Source organism: Bactrocera tryoni, chromosome 5 (assembly GCF_016617805.1).
Source record: "Bactrocera tryoni isolate S06 chromosome 5, CSIRO_BtryS06_freeze2, whole genome shotgun sequence".
NCBI classification, from domain to species: domain Eukaryota; kingdom Metazoa; phylum Arthropoda; class Insecta; order Diptera; family Tephritidae; genus Bactrocera; species Bactrocera tryoni.
The window spans coordinates 33081072-33100759 of NC_052503.1; the positions used below are offsets into that span (position 1 = coordinate 33081072).

At 34.1% G+C, this 19688-nt stretch overlaps 1 protein-coding gene across 1 annotated transcript; it reads right to left on the reverse strand.

Annotated features, from left to right (window-relative positions):
• Nucleotides 1-108: 108 nt before the first annotated feature.
• Nucleotides 109-19029, reverse strand: LOC120776452 (motile sperm domain-containing protein 2-like). Its single transcript, XM_040107109.1, has 7 exons — nucleotides 18720-19029; nucleotides 11122-11610; nucleotides 10807-11057; nucleotides 1287-1371; nucleotides 857-966; nucleotides 421-792; nucleotides 109-329 (listed from the first exon to the last, which is right to left on the reverse strand). Exons 1-7 carry the CDS (start codon nucleotides 18808-18810, stop codon nucleotides 135-137), a joined length of 1593 nt encoding a protein of 530 aa, XP_039963043.1. The 5' UTR covers nucleotides 18811-19029; the 3' UTR covers nucleotides 109-134.
• Nucleotides 19030-19688: the final 659 nt, after the last annotated feature.

The window sequence follows — 19688 nt, forward strand, 5'->3', positions numbered from 1 at the left end:
TCAGCTGCTGTATTGCAGTCGCAAGCAGTTGTCTGCTCGCCACTACTACCACCATGACCTCGTCTACGTAGCTTCTCAGCGGCAGTGGGTACCAGTAGGTGCTGCTTGGTCAAATTGCATTTTGAAAGTAAATATTATAGATTTCGGCTTTGACAATTGGCTGAAACACTGCATTCCTCATCACCGATGCAGCCGGGCAGGTGATTTAGTTGTGTCTTCAGTAGATAAACAACTGCGACACAGAGTCCCAGTAAAAATACGAGCGTAATACATTGTAGAATTTGTGTAAATCTCAATTGACTCTCCAAGTGTTTAGCTTGTGTTGACAGCTGTTGGGAAAATTAAGATGCATGACATTAGTACATCTATATGTAAAATGCAGAAGTAATCTTATATTATATTTACAAAAGTTCTACTCACATCCGAAGTGTTGGTACTCTTCGTGGAGGAAAAGCCCTCATCCGGACCACCGTTGAACACGGTAGTTTTTCCACAGGCGCAAGTACCCGGTGTACTTGCTGCACTTGCACTGCTTCTATAGTTGCAGGTTAAGCGATGTTGCTCCACATCATTGCCATTTTGAGGTTTCATTTTCCAAGCTTCACTCATACTTTGCTGTGACGGCTCTATACCCACAGGTGCTGGCATACACATCACGAGAAATTTATCCTTCGGCGACTCACCCAAATGATAGTCCTGCTTCAACATAAGGTTCACCGAAACCGTCTCAGACGGCGCTAAATAGCCACAACGTGGACGCACTCGAAATTTTTCTGGCGAAGTTGTTTGAATCTGTGTGTACATGAGTGTGTATATAATTAAGGACGGTTGATTCGTCAATGGAGAAGAAACTTACCTTATAAGTTATAGCCTGTTTTCCGATGCATGTGAGTTCTATTATGCTCTCGCTATTTTCGCCCCGATTGAAGTATATATTATCGTTTGGAGAAATTCGCAGCATTGTGCCTAAACGTTAAGAATTTTTGTTGAATTTTAATAAATGAAGAAATTCTAAATTGTATGTTCAATTTTGACAAATTTTATGTATATTTTTTGATTATTTGAAGTTACAGGCAATGGCCTATTAATCAAATTTAAGTGTAATATTCGCTGTAAAAATAATACTTTAATTATTTTATGGAATTGCATAAGCATATAATATAAAAAAATATCAATATAAAAGTCAGCAGAATTTATTATAATTCATGTATTTTTTTTTTTTAATTTAATGGGTTATATACTAAAAATATATATACTATTTTATAAGTAAATTTGGCTACACTTACTCATTGGGTCCACGGTTTGATAGCCTCGCTCACATTCCGGCATTTCAGATCCCGCGTACATCCGGTTGTTGTTGGCAAAGTGTACCTAATGAAAACAGTTTTGTTTTAATAATTTTAATTAATTTTTAGGCAGCTGTTGTAATTATTGCAAAATATTGTTCCATTCGGTATTACTAAAATACTCTGTTAACCGTATTAACTTTCCATTACCCACAACTGTCGGCGATTGAATGGTAAAAGATCGACCATTTACTAAAGCTTTGGGTTCGATTCAATGTATAAAGACAAACATACTTATGTTCATATAATTATAAGATTATATGTGCATAATGCTGTACGTTGTAACACTTTTTAAAGGACTTTGCTTGAGGAGCAAAACAGCGCAAAGACTTGCAATTCGTTAAATGTATATGTAAGTAGGTTTTTATCTACAAATTTGTGCATTGTCGTTCTTAGTCTTTTTAGTTCAATTTCAATGAACCCTTCATCATTGTGTTAAGAGCTCTCAAACGTTTCGTTTAAATGCTTACACTTTCTATTTTTGTATTAGGCATCGTTTGCTTTTTTTAATTTTATTACAAGTATAAAATACACATACGCATGTATAAATGGATACAACAATACTAAACACAACAACGGCTATGTATGGTATCCCTGCAAGGAAATACGTGCAAGTTTAAGTTAGATATTTAAAGCAGATATCATAATATTGTATTTGGATATAAGTATTATCACACCAATGTCATAATGTAGTTCAGGTTATTCCTTTATATAGAAAATATAATAAAATCGCTATTTGTTTGGCTGCATCACAGATTCATTTCTATAAAATATGTTTCAATGTAGTTGAAAACATGATATTCAGTTGCTATTAAAGGGGGTTAACAGCAAATTAATAAGGTATTAATAACACTACCGTTCCCTTCCATTCATTATCTTCATTGCCAAAAATCCAAAACGGCTGGAAATTGTTTGTGTTTTTATTCTTTTTTCTATTCCGGTTCCTAATAAAATGTACATTGGTAATATCACAGCGAGAGGACGCCATACGTTTAAGTGAAATCATTATTATAATGACTTTTTCTTATTGTATTTTTTACACGAAATTGTGTTTTGTTCTTATTTATATTTTTTCAATTTTTTTATTTTTTGTAAATTGTAATAGAAAATATTCGCAAAAATTTTGAAAATGTTGAAACGGTTGAAAATTTTAAAAGAAACAAAGAAACTATATATATGTCAAAAACATTTTAAATGCTGTAATGTAATTGTGTTTACACTTTTTTCGACAAATTCACAGCTGCACTTGGTCACCTTATTGAATTTCCTATGAATTGGTGAATTGATTTTCATCATTTTTATACAGATATATATATGTATTTATGTATTTTAATCAAACTTGATTGTTAAAAACAACACATTTTTTTAAAGAAAAATAACTTTTTTATTTTAGTATATCAGTTACTTTTGATATTTCTACGCACCGGTATTAAATTAACTTTCAATAAACGCCCTGCAAACTTTGAGCAGTCAGGATAGCGAAACACTTGTAAATGCAATAGAAATATATCTTTCTACATAAATTGGTCTGATTTGATAAAATATGGTTTGATTGTCGTGAGCTTTCTCTATTTAACTTTTAATTACAAATTATTTAACAAACATTTTTCCAAAAAACGACAAATTATTATACTAAAATCTACACACATATGTTTGTTGAGAAAATTTTACAGCTCTAATATTCACCTCAATAGTTGTGGTTAGTAAAGCAAACAGCTGTTAGTAATTCGAATTTTAACAGAATGCCAGATGTGCGAAAGTTATTTGAGTTATTTAATTTAAACTTAATTGCAAAGGAATGAAACGAGATTAAAAGTCTTATATACGTTATATATGTACAGCGTTTGCTTTTTATTGATAATAACAGTTCGATAAAAGATTACTGTTAACATTTATGGTTATTTTTTTATATTTTTAAGTTTTCAACTGTCAATTTTTTCACATCAGCTGTTTCTTAATTTTGTTTTATTTCCAAATCAAAATATAAGATTAGCGAACTTCTTCAGTTAGAGAATTATGCTGCGTACGTTGTTATTGTTGTTACAGCATAAAATACTATGCTTATGCTAGTTTTAAGTAAAAATATCGGTTGTGGCGAGGGAAATGTAAGCTTGGGCTAGCTCTGGTTGTGGCAGGCCAGACAGTTTTGGTAGTGTTGTAACATATTGGCATTGTTTTTTATGGCGAGCGATGTCTTAAAACCGATCAGTTGCTGTTAAAATTTTATGCTCTCAATTTATTTAATTATTGGGATCCAAAAAATGTCTAAATTTTAAGTTCTAATGATCTTAATCCTTCCATGATTTATACCTACAAATATATGTACGTAAATTTGTAAGGAAATATGTACTTATATCTCCAAATAAATACATACATACATATACATAAACAAATACTATGTCGACATGTATGTATGTATGTACATAAGCTCCCAAGGTCAGCATAATTAAGCCGTACTTATTGCTAATCTAAAAAGTTAGCATATACGTGATCACATACCCTGGGCATCTTGACAGAATATTAATTTTTTGCTGTTTCTCGTTTCCTTATTCTATACACGCTGCCTGGATACTTCGCACAACAGTTGGTTGCCTGCTTGCTTATTCCTCTTATGTTTGTATGTGCTTTTATTTACTGCTGAACACTTTGTATAGAAGCGTTTCAATAATTTCTTTATTTCTTAACACTTCACAAATTCATGCGATCGCGTTTCGAACACTGGCCCGCACCTTACTTTTTACTAAAATAAAATTTAATGAAGGCGAATGCTTACTTTCATTACACGAAACTCGTTCTATCACTCAAAGCTATGAATTTGTTTAAAAAATTATTCATATAAAATTATAAAAAAACATGCGTTGGTACATAAATACTAAGGCACAAACCACTCACGAGTAACTAATGAAAGCGGCGCGGCAACCGAGAATCAACTGAAAACAGCCGACAAACGACAACCAGAGCGTTGGCATTAGGGTCGCCAGTGGCCAACATGTTGAGTAAATGCTAGATACCTACATATGTATGCACATATTTTTAAACACAAAATGTATACAATACATACACCCATCTATTCATTGATATAGCTATGTGAAAATGAAGCAATAAAAACAAAAGACAAGAAGCCTCAAATGCCAATACAACAACTAAACCACTAGCAGCTATACGCGCACCAACAATACTAAACACTTCAGTAGAATTAATGCCAATAACAAGAACAATTCATACATATCTCATAATGTGTGTGCATGTGCACACACAGAACCAGCATTGCCTAGCAGAGAAATGGGCAGGTGCATTTTCAACCAGGTACAAATGGATTCAGGTAAACAATAGATAGGTAGGGAGTGTCACTTGAAACCGCAGTTATTCCATTGTGTTATCTGGGATTTCATTTAAAGTAATTATTTGAAAAAAAGTTTTTTTGTCACGAAAATATAATTTCTAATATTTAGTTTATATCGTCTAATCAAAAATCAATCGGACTAGTAAAAAAAAAAAAACACTTTCATGTATTTTAATACAAATCTTTCTTAACGACTTCAAAATATACTACTTTTACCCCAATACAACCATGTCCACGCTTAATCTAATTAACCCTACACTCGTTATAGAGTCCCGGCTGAGATGACCTTCAGCGTCTTCAGCGAATAATAGTTATTGCGGTTTCGCCTCAATTTCGGAACGCCATTCGCTTCGTTGTTGTACGCTTTCGACGTCATATTCATAAACCCACGTCTCGTCACCAGTAATGATACATTTGAGAAATGTAGGGTACTCAGCTAACTGTCAAGCATCTCTTTTGCGACTTCTACTCGACGTAATTTTTGGGAAATATTCAGGTCTTTTGGTACGAGTCTGGCATAGAAATGCTTCATACCCAAAACACTAAGCAAAATTATCATTAGGGCATGTTGAGATCCTCTGCTATCTCCTTGGTATTCAAAATGACGATTTTCAGGCACTGTTTCTTTAGCTTTATCGATACTATCGTCATTAACAGAGGTGGATGCACAACCCACATTGTTCGATGATTTCACGATCTTATGTTAATGATAAAGTAGAGTCCTCAAAACACTTCTGAAACATTTTCAATGGGAGCCGTGTTTAAAGATTGCTATACTAACTTTTCGCGTGGTAAACACAATACCAATTGGCATAGGTATGGAAATCAAGCTTCGAACATTAAAAAGGTTGTAGCACAAAAAGCAAACTGGTATATTGTTAAGCTTGTCCTCACAGATTGTCGACTGGGTTAGCTTACATACATATGTACATATAAAGCTTAAACCAGTAACTCAACGCAATCCAACGCAAACGACGATCAAAAGATATAATAAACAAAACAATAAAGAATTTCATACGGAGTGAAAAGCTCACACAAAGAAATAGATGAATAAATGGGAATGATATGGAGGCAGATTGTAGGGTTTGACATACAAAGTTAGTATTACGAACATATACACATACTCGCATACATACGTTTATGCATTCTATTAGGCGAATATGCTTGAAGGAGAACTAGAAATTGGCGCGCCGCACAATTGAATATACATACATATGTATGTATGTGTATGTGTACGTGTGTGTATGTTCGTATGTAACTGTGTAAGCTAAATTTGCAAATACATTGATATTTCTGCAAACATATAGTATGTATGAACAAATGTACAGATTAGCCAACATTAAATACCAATTAATTGTGAATTGTAGTTCGAATGTAAAAAAATTATGAATAAGATATATTTATGTAGGTACATATACACATGTACATACATACATATGTATGTTAAATTATCTAGGAATTTTTCTGCAGCTCACCAACTGTTGAACTACAAAGCTTCAATGCGATTGGCATCAATAAATTTTGAAATCATTTTTGTATACATTGCAGATATGGTGTGCATATATATATATACATATGTATGTAAATACGTTTAATATGTTTATCTTTAGGCATGAGCAGATACAAAAATAGGTCCGTATATTTTATATAAACATTTAATGGCATCATTAACATAAATTTCTAGAATTTTAAGTTACTTTTGAGTTGAATTTCGAAAAAAATAATAAATTTCAACATATGTGTATGTACATACATACTACTGTGATCAAATTGAAAGGTGAATTTTGTTCATTTCATTTCCTTCCCCTCCCGCTGCAATACACTTATGGTAGCGAATTTTCCAGTCGTCATAATACTTGGAGAAATCCTCCGTCGTGATGGCTATCAGAGCCTTCTTCGATTCAGCTTTTATATTCTCAATTGAGTCAAAACGGTGTCCTCGGAGTGGTCATGTGAATTTGTTGAATAGCCAGAAGTTATACGACGGTTTCCAATGAGCGCGCGGCTAAAGAATTGCAGAAAATGTTGTAGAAACGTTTTTGGGTGTGGCATAAAGCATTCAGTGAAGTTGAAGGTCTAAATTTTCAAGTTAGACCGAGTAATAGTTTCGGAGATACAGACTTGAGAACTTGTGCACTTGTTTCCCACTTTTATTGCCACTCAAACCTTTGCACGCGTCTTTCTCGAAACTGTGTTTTTGAAGTCGGTTGACAAAGTTTCTCGAGAACTATTTAACCGATCTTCATGCAATTTTACACAAGTCTTTGAGATACAACTCTTAAAGACTTTCACAAAGATTTTTTTCGATTACAAATATTTGAAAAAAAAATTAATAAATAAATGTCGGGAAATTCAAATTTTTTTGTAAAATTGTCTGCCAAAAATCCAATTTTAAATTTTTTTTCCTTCGTCCAAGTCTAAGTTAAGGTTTTAACTAAAACACGTATTTTTTCACTTCAAATGATCCTGTAAGGAGTTGTCCAGTCAACCTGGGTTCTTTTTTCCGAGGAGTCACCGAAAATGTCGTCGAAATGTCGCAATGGTGGAGTTTACAATATTTTTTTCCAAAAAGTTCTAATATTTCATTTTTTATATGAGAAAAAAATTGTTCAGAAAGGGCTGTTTTTTTATCCGATGAAATCCCATGTAATCCCTTAAAGAAAAAGTGTTTTACAATCGGCGTGTTGGTATCAGCAAGATAGCCAAAGATCCCAACATCTTATACACATCCATGCAACACATTTCGGTTAACGTTTTAGATGCGAAACGTGTCAATGCCACACTCGTGCCGAAAGATCTGAATCTTCTGCAAAAACCGGTCAAATACATATATGTTTTAATACACGAGATACGAAACGTAGCTTTATGAATATAACGGCGAAACTGTCCAACAATCTAGCGATATACACTCTCAAAATGGACCGACATCCAAAATTCGCAGAAGGCACTGAAGAGCATCCCAGCCGATGCTTATAAGAAGTATATGGATAATCGTATTAAGCGTTGGTTGGTTGCATTGGCTTAGGAGCCTATTTTGAAAGCGATAATAATGATTTGTATGAAAATAAAAGAAAATGTAGTTTTTGTCAGTCCGGGTCAATTTTGATCAGTTGGTATATAGTGCTCTGGCAAATTTTTAATTTCTCACAGTGAGCCCGCTCTATTATTAAAATTGGTCTCTATTGAAATATACTTTCGACCATCAAGTGACTGTCCTAGACTAAACACGTGCGGTTGTCGACTAACCGCATACACTAGTGAGTTTTGAGAAATTTTTCAACAAAATTTTAACCAAACTTTGTATGCATATACAGTATATATATGATATTTTAACGTCTCCTTCCAATACCAATAGGATCCTCAAATGGCTTAAAATTGCCATTAAATAGTGGCAAATAAATGCTTACAGAAATGATTTTCATAATTCACTTCCTTATACTTATATCCGTTAATTAGCAATGATAATTGCAGTGTCACATGCTCCACAATTGTTATCGAAAAAAGAGCAATGCCACAGCAGTTGAAAATTAATTCATATGGATTGCAAAAAACTCTCACTTCTTACTGAATCGTTATCCGCTCCAACAATTACACAAGAGTTCTCAGATACCCCATGCTCCAAATGCTTATCAAGCTATCGTGTCATGCTGAGGTTGAATATAAGCTCAGTTGACCAATATATAAATTAGTTATATGCCAGCATATATGTATTTACAAACATATACAATTGCAATTACTCTATCTTCAACTCAAATCACTTCATTTCAAAGAATCTATACAAGTTAAGCTCAATGCCAAAAATCAATTAGAAAACGAAAACGACTGCAATGCGTGTCAAAAATAGTTAAGTCAACTTTACGCCAACAACAACAAAAATTATGGATTCCATTGTATATATTGTCGATAATTGCCGAGCTGTGTGCTCAAATGGAGTCACTATCTCGTGGCTTGCGATAGTCGCTGCTCTCATCCTCGCAATCAGCGGTCATTTGGCATTAGAGCTGGGCAATATTTGCAGTTATATACAGACATCTGTATGTATATATCTATGTATATTACTTCGTGGCACACGATAGCGACAAGCATGCCCTCAATTTGCTTTGAAAATAACTTTTCAATATATTTCTCTGTGTACTAATCTATGTAGAACATGCAACACAAAGCTACGCATAAAATATTGTCCCCTTCCGGTTTTTGGTTCTTGCTTGTTGTCAATATACCGCACACAATCCGATAGTGTATAGTATGCTTTGCGTTGATAGCTTTTAGGCGCGGTCAGTGCACGCGTTTCTCCAACTACTAATATTGATAGTAAAGGATGACCAGTAGGAAAAATTGAGCTCAATGTGAAATGTAAGGTAGTCGAAAAAGTTTTTTCGTATTTCTATTAAAACTTCAACTTATTTTTTTTATATTTATAATAATAAATAAATAAACAAATAATGGCACATATTAATGGTCGACCACAAATTTCATTGGTGGCTTGCGTAGCATTCTTCCCTTTTTTATACAAAAATGTCAAAATATATTCATTCTCCATTTTTTGAACAGCTGTAACTTTTTTTCAACTTCCTCGAATTTAATGTTTTTTTGATTAAATGAAGCTTAAAATCTGCACATACGAAAAGACTTTTTCGACTGCCCAATATATGTATAGATTTGCTCTTGCTCTTGGACGGAATATAATTATTTACTTTATAAAAAATAATTTTTGAAAATTTGCGTCAAAGAAAAGCATATTTTTTGGGAAATTTTCGATTGTAACATTCCATCATTTTGTTGCCATTAAGGGCGATACCGCTTGTAGTGATATTTCAGCTTTTTGATATCATTGAGTACGAAGCTTCGGTCTTAGGTTAAAAATGCGGCTCTGTTTCGGTGATTCCTTTCCAGAGACCATTTCTTTTAGGTATGAGGACAGAAAAAAGGTGATGGGTGCCAGATTCTATTTTCATTTTTATGTTTTTAAAGCTCATATTTGACTGAGAAATTGCTAATTTAGTTCCAGTTCTTCAGATAGCACCTATATGAAGTTTTAGCATGTCTGGTATATCATCGAATGAACTGGGGGTTATTTGGATGATATGAATGTACATACAGTAGAGCGGGTCGATTACTTTCTATAATGAAATGTTCTACGGATCATTCTAAACAACTTTGCCTAAGAGACTATGTGACTAAAAACGGGTTTGAGCCAGCGATTTTAATGATGAAGTTTAAGAAATCTGAATAATCGGTTGTATGGGAGATATGTGATATAGCAGTCTGATCAGACTGATTCCAAAAATGAGCGGATATCTCAAAAAAAAAAACATCCGACTCTAAACCGCTTTTAGACCTATAGTCTTTTGAGTGAAGTTCTTCAGATACGTAAAATATTTCCTGCATACACAATTTTTCCATGTTTTTGGCTCTCTGTGAATCTATACCCACTAATGTCAAAGTCTAATAAAGATATGTTGTGCAACTGAACATAAACATTGCTACCATCTTTAGTTAAATATTTAGATTTTTATTTACAATTTTCTGGTACTTTTTTGTCACAATGTTTTCCAGTTTAACACAACAACAACAACTAATGAAAAAAATTGCTGAAAATATAACTGAAATGTCTTCATATAAAATTTATCAATATATTTTACTTGAAAAGCTCGGAGTGCCTGTCGTTTTTCCAACAGGCCCTCCCAATTCAACCTTAAGCGTGTATTTTTATCGTTGATTTGACCAGCACGGCATTTAACTTTCGTGTTTACAATGAACACACAACTAAAATAGAGTTATAACTGTTTATGGAATGATATAAAAGTACACGTAATAAAGTTTTTAGTTTTTTAAAAAGTACTAGACTGATCCAACCTAACCAAGCAATGAATTTCAATTTGTCACCCTAAAAGTATGCTATGATTTACCAAACCACCTTGCTTTGGTCATGCCTATGCACATACATTTTTAATTACAATCAATTGTGATGACATATACACGTACATACATATATGCTTATACACATACAAACTAAATATGTGATTTCTTATCTAAAATAGTTTTACAGAAGTTTGCTAATGTAATTTTGCAAGCACATCTTAGTTCATATGACATAAACTTTAGAGTCTTACTCACCTTCTTTTCATACGACGAATCGGGGCTGCTTGGCTCGCTTGGCAGCGCGCCATTACTTATCACAGTCAGTGTAGTAGGTCTCTGTTTCTTCAACTGTTCTGGCACAAATTTGAATTCGTACAGGTCATTGCCACCCCAACTGGCAAGGCAATTGGCTTTGTCGATATACTGATTTATGTCCTTCTTCGATATCATTTTGAGTATTTCCAGCGCTTTGGCTGGCAGAAAACCCTTTATGATTTTGAAAGCCGCTGCAAAAAGCAAAATTTAGAGTTATAGATTTATGCACTTTAAAAAATAAATATTGCCGCCTACCGTTCAACACCCAAGCCATTTCGAAAATCAATATATAATTCAGCGCATTCGGATAATACAGTTTGAATGTCTCGATGATGCGTTTGACAAACTCCATATCCATGTTGGATACGCCGGTGCCGGCCATGTCGAAGAAAATTGTCATTTGATCCAAATCTGTTTCGCGCTGTATTCGCTCGATCCAATAGACCACAACGCGAATTACTTCATCCATATTCTTTGTGCCCTTCACGTGTAGCTTGGTTCGGAATATGAGCAACGTTTTGCCATCCAAATCTTTGTTGTGTGCAAATATTACTCCATCGTGTAAGTATTCCTTAACCAAATTATTTTCGCTTAGTTCATTTGTGCCAAACTGTTGCCGCCATATGCAAGTATCCCAGAGCTTCTCTATTGATGTCTGCATGTTCAAATCGTACATCTCGAGGAATCGTGTTAGCCACATATCTCCATGGCGTATCCGTTCGAGATCCAGGTTATGGAAGGGTACTGAGAAATAAATTAAGGAAGACAATAAGTTTTAATGACGAAGGCGATGACGAAGATTTTTCTGCTTAAAGTTATCCAAACCCTAAATCCAAATGTTCTTACAAATTATAAAATAGCTTTACAAAAAAAAAATTAAAAATAAATTAATTTTACACTTCAGAGTGCTTTAAAAAACCTAAATTATTATAAAAAATTTCATTCTTTCGGCCCTTACTAAACAAATATATCAAAGAAGGTCATATGATTGGTCCAGACGTTTGGTAGAAAATGAACGATGGGCGTGGCACCTCTCACATTTCGGTGAAAAGCCATATCTCAGGACCTACTCAACCAATATCGACCAAATTTGCTATATGTATGTGGTATTGATACCTTGATATTTCCAAAGGATGAACCATTTCGAAGCTCCTTACATTTTTTTTAAGAAAAAACACAGAAACTTCAAAGCGGATACAGAAATAGTTGTAGGGGAGGCAGGGGGGAAACATTTACTTGACACATGAAGATTATTATATTAAATATACCTTATAGAGCACTCCAGCTCTGAAAGTATTCGACGCAGTACCCGCCGGGGGAAGCAGAGGAAGAGGAAGACCTCCACTCCGTTGGAAGGACCAGGTGGGGAAGGACATGGCTTCGCTTGGAATATCCAATTGGCGCCACGTAGCGAAAAGAAGAAACGACTGGCGCGCTGTTGTTAACTCGGCTATAATCGCGTAAGTGGTGTCTACGCCAATTAAGAAGAAGAAGATACCTTATAGAGTTTAATATCATAGTGGAAAAATTTTAAACGATCTTCTAATACCAAATCACATAATAAATCGTTAACGTGCGTAGAAGAAGAAGTGTGGCAAAAGAGCGTTCAGAACTTGCATTCGGCACAGGAAATGTGCAGAACATACAAAGAAAACATTGAATTAAGGGGTATAGGTCTATACCGCAGTTCTTCAATGCTTCCAATGCAGTGGTCGATAACTTGTTGTCTTTTGACTTTTGCCCCCAATGGCACTGCCAGTGATCAAGTTCACCTTTGAATTTCAAATGTCGCTGGACGTTGTCTTTATTCAAAAGGCTTTTGAATCTATCTATGAAGAAGTCAATGAGATTTTCCTTTTCTTTGCTTTTCAAAGCACATACTTTTTTGGAAGCAGCAAACTCAGTTGAAATCCATCCAATGATTTTCTAGAAAAGTGCGTCTTCAAATCTTCGCCGATTGTATCTAACAGAGGAATGTATACTGAGACCTTGTAGTATTCTTCGCAAGTTCTCACGCAGAAATTTTTTGCTTTTTGTTTGTCAGCCGCAGGTTCTTGGTTTTTCTTCGTCAACTTTCAGTTCTGCCGCCATTTTTTTCGTGCCTGGATAAATGGATCGAAAATTTTTCTCAGCTTTTTGTTTTCGATTACGGAATACTACAAGCAGCACATGTATTATGTTTGATGCCTTTGCCAGATCGATCGATTCTTTCTGAGGAATCACGTTGAGTGAATGAGTTAGAGATAGAATATCAAATTGGCAAAAAATCCCAATTATAAATTCAAATTTGCATTTTCCGCTGTTTCATTATTTCTCCAGTTACTAATTTTTCTATGAAATTTCCCCTATTTCCCCCTCTGATTCCGCCACTGGATGATTCCACCGGCCCGCAAACTATACAAAATCATTGTGTTTTCTTTATACAATGGTAGTTCTTGAATCACTTCAAGTTGATCTTCGTTTCAAATGCGGCAGTTTTGTTTGTTTACATTCCCATTGAGCCAGAAATGAATATTTCAACAGATAACAATTTTTTCGACCAATGAGTAAAACAGCTCTACTCTCTCATTCAAATTACGCAATTTGCATTTTGAAAATAAAAAGCTTCAACACTGTATCTCGATAATTTATAATGCCAATTAGTGGCAATAACAATGCAAAGTCCATCAAAACTGAAATAATAGCTGTATGCCACTTTCAATCACCTGTTAATCTTATCTACAATACATCTATCTACATATGTACAAATGTATGTGTGAAAATACGATAATAAAAAGCGTATAAACTAATGTCACAACTGAGCACTTGCTGAACAATATGTTCCTTAATGACAGAATTTAAACACTCATAAATTGAATACACAGCCATTACTAGCCACACACCTACATATACTATACTCGTACTTATGCACTTTAGTTCATAATTTGTTTGCTTGAAATATCATCAAGGTAATGAATGTGTTGGAGATCACACAAAAGTTTAGGGGGTTAGACGACAAACCCATAAAGCAAGTGCGATTGACTTTTAAACTGCCCGCAAATTGCTTATTTGAGCGCAAATGGAACAAACATAAATATTCCATTAGGGGTGTGCCGTCTAGCTAACTATTGTAATCATAAAATAAATGTATAATATATGGATAGATTATCAACTTACTTGTGAGAACCTTCATGGATGATTTTGAGTGCAAGAGCTTTATTCAATGATTCGTCATGAGTAATGTGTTAAGAGCACTTAGTTTTCAATAGAAACGCCTATGTTTACGAGAAGGTTTGATTGCCTATCGATTGTTTATGATGGTACATAAGAATCTATCTACATACTTAGTACATGGATAAATAAAGAATTTGATTTTTTTGGATTTAAGGGGGTAATCCGGTCTAAGATTTTGAAAAAATTGGTTTTTTTTTGCATATTTTCAAATTTTAGACTTTCAAAAATATGACCTACTGAACCGATTCCTTTGAAATTTGGTACATGTGTATCTTCTTTATACAATGCTCTATCATCTCTGCCTTGGATTTCCAAAAATTTTGATTTGACGTATTTTTAAAAAATTCGAAAAGGTCGAAAAAATCGGGTCAAAAAATTTTTTTTTTTAAGTCGACGTCAGTTTGTTATTTTTGTTTTTGTTTTTTTTGAAAATGGTCAACTTGATAACGACATTCTTACTAATGAAGAATCTTCTTGTTTTTTGTGTTCTAGATCTCTACAAGGGTTGAAATCACGCCAACCAAGACGCACCGTTTTTTTTGAAGCCCCCACTCCACCGGCCCGTATCTGGACGAATTTTGGTTTTTTTTTCTTACAATTTTTTTTTTATATTATTAAAATGCCAATAAAACACATATAACAAAAATGGATAATAAAAATGTTAGTTTAAAAAATGCATAAAATTCATGCGTCTAGACCAGAATACCTCCTTAAAGAGACATTCTACATATGCTTCTCCGTATTATTTGTCCTTGGATTTAATTTCATGCCATGCTGTTTCTTCTTAAATAATGAGAGAGTAGATTTGTATTGCTTTCACATATCACTTTAGGTTTGATATGAGTCGGTAATAAATTTTACTTGAATTACTTTTAGATGTACTTCATCATATCGCTTTCTGAAAAAAAGTATGTAAAAATTTTTAAATGATATGCTTGCCCCTAACAAAGAAAGTACAACAGGTTAGCAAAGATAAGCTTGTTAATAGCTGTGTGGTCGCATCTGCTTTGACTCACACTCAAATAAATCAACTTCACAGTGGTATCAAAAATTAATTTATTATTAAATAAAATTACATTTCATGACAGTCAGAAGAATGAAGAGAGTAAGGAATCGTTTATGCAACCACCCTGTTTGTTTAGAGATACGCTAAAGCTTTTAGAGAAGATAAAATGAGAGCTTAATAAGAAACGGATCAATATATAATTCTGGAATATTTGGAAATGGTCAGTGTTAATATTGTAATTCTTAAGTAAACACTCACTACTTGCCACTTATCATTTATTCATAATATAATTAAATAAAGCTTAAAGAATAGAGTCATTAGGTTTTATTAAATGCTTCAAATTTTTTTAGTGGTTTTTAATTCTCATATACAAAGCTTTACTTTTTTTTATAAATGGCAACTTTTTACCTAAACGAGCAAATTTTTAGAGACTCTATACCGTAACGTCCAAAATGTATTAAAATTTAGCACCCTAAGAACTTTTCTTATGGCATGTAAAGACGTACGTGTTTTATAGTTAGACATAACCTCCAAAAGATACGTGAAAAAAATTATGAATAAAAGAAGTGAGGAAAGGCTAAATTAGCGGAATATTTTATATTCTCACAATTTGCCAGGATTAAAGGCGAGGTAATACCTTCAGGTACATAATACTTGTTAGTTATATGTGGTCTAGAGCAAATATACTCTCGATTTTATTCACTTTAGGCAAAGATGCTCCATTATTAGAGAAACTCCCTCTCTCAATAACTCACATGTTTGCCGATTTAGACGGTATAAAATCAACCGGAAGTTCGAAAATCTTTATATTAGGTATTTGTGGGCTAAGGGAATTATTGATCCCATTAAAACCATTTATACTATATTAGAATAGGATTTTGTCTGAAATTATACAATAAATCTCACAGAAAGAGAGATATTTTCGATAAAATTTTTGGAATTAGAAATTTGATCTACATATGTACATATTCGGTATCTGGGGGATTGAATAGTTTTAGTCCGATTTGCATAATTTTTGTTTCCATACGTTTATTGAAATATGTATTATTGCTTGATTTCCATATTGGAGAGTGAAAAGATCAGATGGAGTTTAAAATTGTGTTAGAAGTAAAGTAGGAGTGGTTGTAGTCCGATTTCGCCCATTTTCGCAAATGTCCGAAAAATGGTATGTATCGAATTCGGTTAAATTCAGTCGGGCGGCTCTTGAGAGCATGATTAGTTTTAGGTGATACAAACAACCTTTAGGTGAATAAAACTGAAACTAGAACTGCACCAATTGCCAAAACAGACAAAGCTTAAATAAGACTAAGCATATTGTTCTTTTTTTCTGTTCCATAAGAGTATAATCGCTAGAAATAAATTTCGTAACACTGAGAAAGGTTATCGCCGAGACTACGGTCTCTTTTCAAACAAAATGCGATCGTATCACAAACTTACATGTTATTGAAAAGTTTGAAAATATAGAAAATTATTACGAAAAGATCATGCTTTACAATTACATTATAAATTGGTAATCTGCGATTAAAGCTCCAGCGTACTAATTCTGCTCGGACTAAGATTGTAAGGGATGTACCAACTATTCCTGCTCAGGATCCGATGTTAAAATATAAAGTTCCAATATCTGCCTGGTTTGTTGAGAATAGCCATTTTCGCGATTAACTATAGTAAATAATAAATTCGAATTTTGCCAAAAAATTGTTTGGTAGTTCGCATGGTGACAGGTAATGTACAAATAAATATTAATTTAAAAACTGTGATTAATCCTTCTGCATAGTAAAATACGGTGAATATTTTTTTTCGATGTCCAAAGTTTTTAATTTATCCAATTTTTGTCAGCACAAATCCACTGTGCAGTGAACGAAATTGTTCATTACTTAGTAATATAAACATGCTGCAGTATTTGTATTACAAAGTAAATACCTAATAATTAATCAGTATCGGCAAATAGTTTATTACTCATTTAAACACAAATGAAGGGTCTAACAAAAGAGCGACGTGATGTTAAAATAAAACAAAAGTCTCAACTTTTGTCAAAATTAGTTTTGTTTTAATTTTTTATGCAGATAATTTTATGCCATTTATGATTTGAACAAAACTGTCGGCCAAATAGGCCACACGCCTCACTTTGGATATATCCGTTTACGCCAATTTTCGATGACCCGGTGCAGCATGGAGTTATGTGTAGAAGTTCACGCGAGTGAGGAAGTGAGGCAATCTCAGCCATTCGCTTGGGATGCCCATCGAGCATACTAAATGGCCAAGGGAACTTCCGGTCTTCGACATTATCCTGGCTGAATAACAATCTTAATTGATATCACCGCAACGCGATTATAGCCGAAAACCAACGCGCCAATTTTTTCTTTCGAATAACTTAAAAACAAGCGAACATAGAAATCTAATGGTCCTTATCGGAGGAGGTCATCCATCCTATGGGTATACCAAAAACATTCCGCTTTGATTTTAGCTTCCAACTAAGCTATATGGTTTTTTTTCGACATAATCGACTAGAGCGGCATGTATCTAAAAGAAGATTTCTCGCCTCCTCGTTCACATGTGCATTAAGCCTTTAATAATATAATTAGAATAACAGTGAAAGCATAACACCAGTAGATAGTCAAACCGATTCCCCAATCGATGACGATAGAGCAGTCGTTCCATTACCCAGCCATGACGAAGTTCGAATTGCAATTACGCAGCTGAAGAACAACAATGCGGCGGGGGCCGATGAATTGCCGGCCGTGCTATTCAAATACGTGATAAGGAGCACGCATCAGCTTCTTTCTAGAATATGGTGGGACGAAAGCATGCCCGACGACTAGAATTTAAGTTTGTTCTGCTCAATCTACAAAAACGGTGATTCCGCAAACTGCGCCAACTACCGTGGGGTAAAGCCTCCTCATCATCGCTTACCTTTATAAGGTTCTATCAAGCGTGTGAAAGATTAAAGCCTACCGCCCACTTTAGTGGTTTAGACATGTAAAACATTTTTTTCACTATTCTTCTAATTGAATATTTCAGCTTTATTTGAAAAAATATCGATGTTTTGAAAATCCTAGACTAACCTTACCTCTTAAGCCACATTTGAATTCACTTTTATGTGAATCTTTTTCGAGTTCATAATTCTTATTTATACTTAAAGGTTTTATATCATTTAGGCAATATCATTATTCTAAATAAATTTTAGATATATTATTCTCACGTACGGGATTAGAACCTAGAAGGTATCAAGTAACATTCACACACTTAAGTAACTTTTCAACTGTGTGGCTGGCTACTTGTCATATTAAAAAAATTAAAATTTATGATGAACAAAAATAATGCATTATTATATTTATCTGTTTACAGAATGACTTATAAGGGGAAAGACCCCTCGCGACAAGGTGGTATTTGATAAAAAAATCCACTTATGCTATTGTTGTTGGCAAATGAAAACAAATCTCTTTAGCTGAATAATGGAAGTGACCTTACAATTTAATGCAACAAAAGTGTACTTATTCCATTTATTTTCTAGACTTTTATAAAATTCAGCACGTGAAAACATTTTCTTACAACAAAAGCTCGATACTCAGTCATGAAATTTTGTCAAGCCGACAAGCGCAGTGCAAGCTAATTAAATCACTGCATTGTTGCTTACCTGCGGGTGGACTTTGCTCGTATTTTTCGTTGAATAAATTTCGCAGCTCGTCGATCTGGCTTTTGGTGGGTGTTTGCACTTTGGCTGGCATTTTTAATTTCGTTTTATTTTTTCCACTAACTAAGCAAGCAAGCACTATAAATTATAATTAATCACTAAAATTTGCGGATTTAGCGCTTAATTTTGTATGATAAATGAACACAACGAATAATTAGGCGATCATAAAAAAAACGAATTTCACTGCACTTCCGTTACTCGTATCCGTACCGTTTCAGCGCCGAAATTGTACTGGAGCGTCGAGCAGTACGCGGTGTCGACTTACAATCGCCACAACTCAATTGTATTCTCCATTCTATTTGATTGTAAAGAGTGTTTACTGCATAAAACAAATTTGTATATTGCACAAACATATGCTCATACATATGTAAGGGCGTAAAACATTCTCACATGTATGTATGTATGTATGCACTACCGAAATTCACTCAAAGGTTTCAGTTTGACGGCGAAAAGCGCGCGCTTATCAATGGGCGATAATAGACCGCTTCGAAATCTAATCGAAAATTAATTTAGCATATGTATGTCGGTATGTACTTGCATGTATATGGACATATGCCATATGACATATACCAAATACATACATATGTATGTGTGCACATGTGCATTAAATTTGCCTTTGCATTAAATCGTTGAAGAAATCACTTTTTGATAAGATCGCACTACTGATATGGTGAGCTTCAATATACATACATGCATATACATACATATATGTATGTATGAGAGTATATATACACGTATATACATATATACTTGTATGTATAGTGCAACTGCACGGACGCCTGATCGCGCTGCTCACCGCTTGTTGCCAAGAACCGAACTGCCGACAAATTGGATTTTGATTAATACAATGCAATGCGAATGCGGTAGACACCAAATGAAGAAGCTATATGCGTATGTATGTATGTATGTATA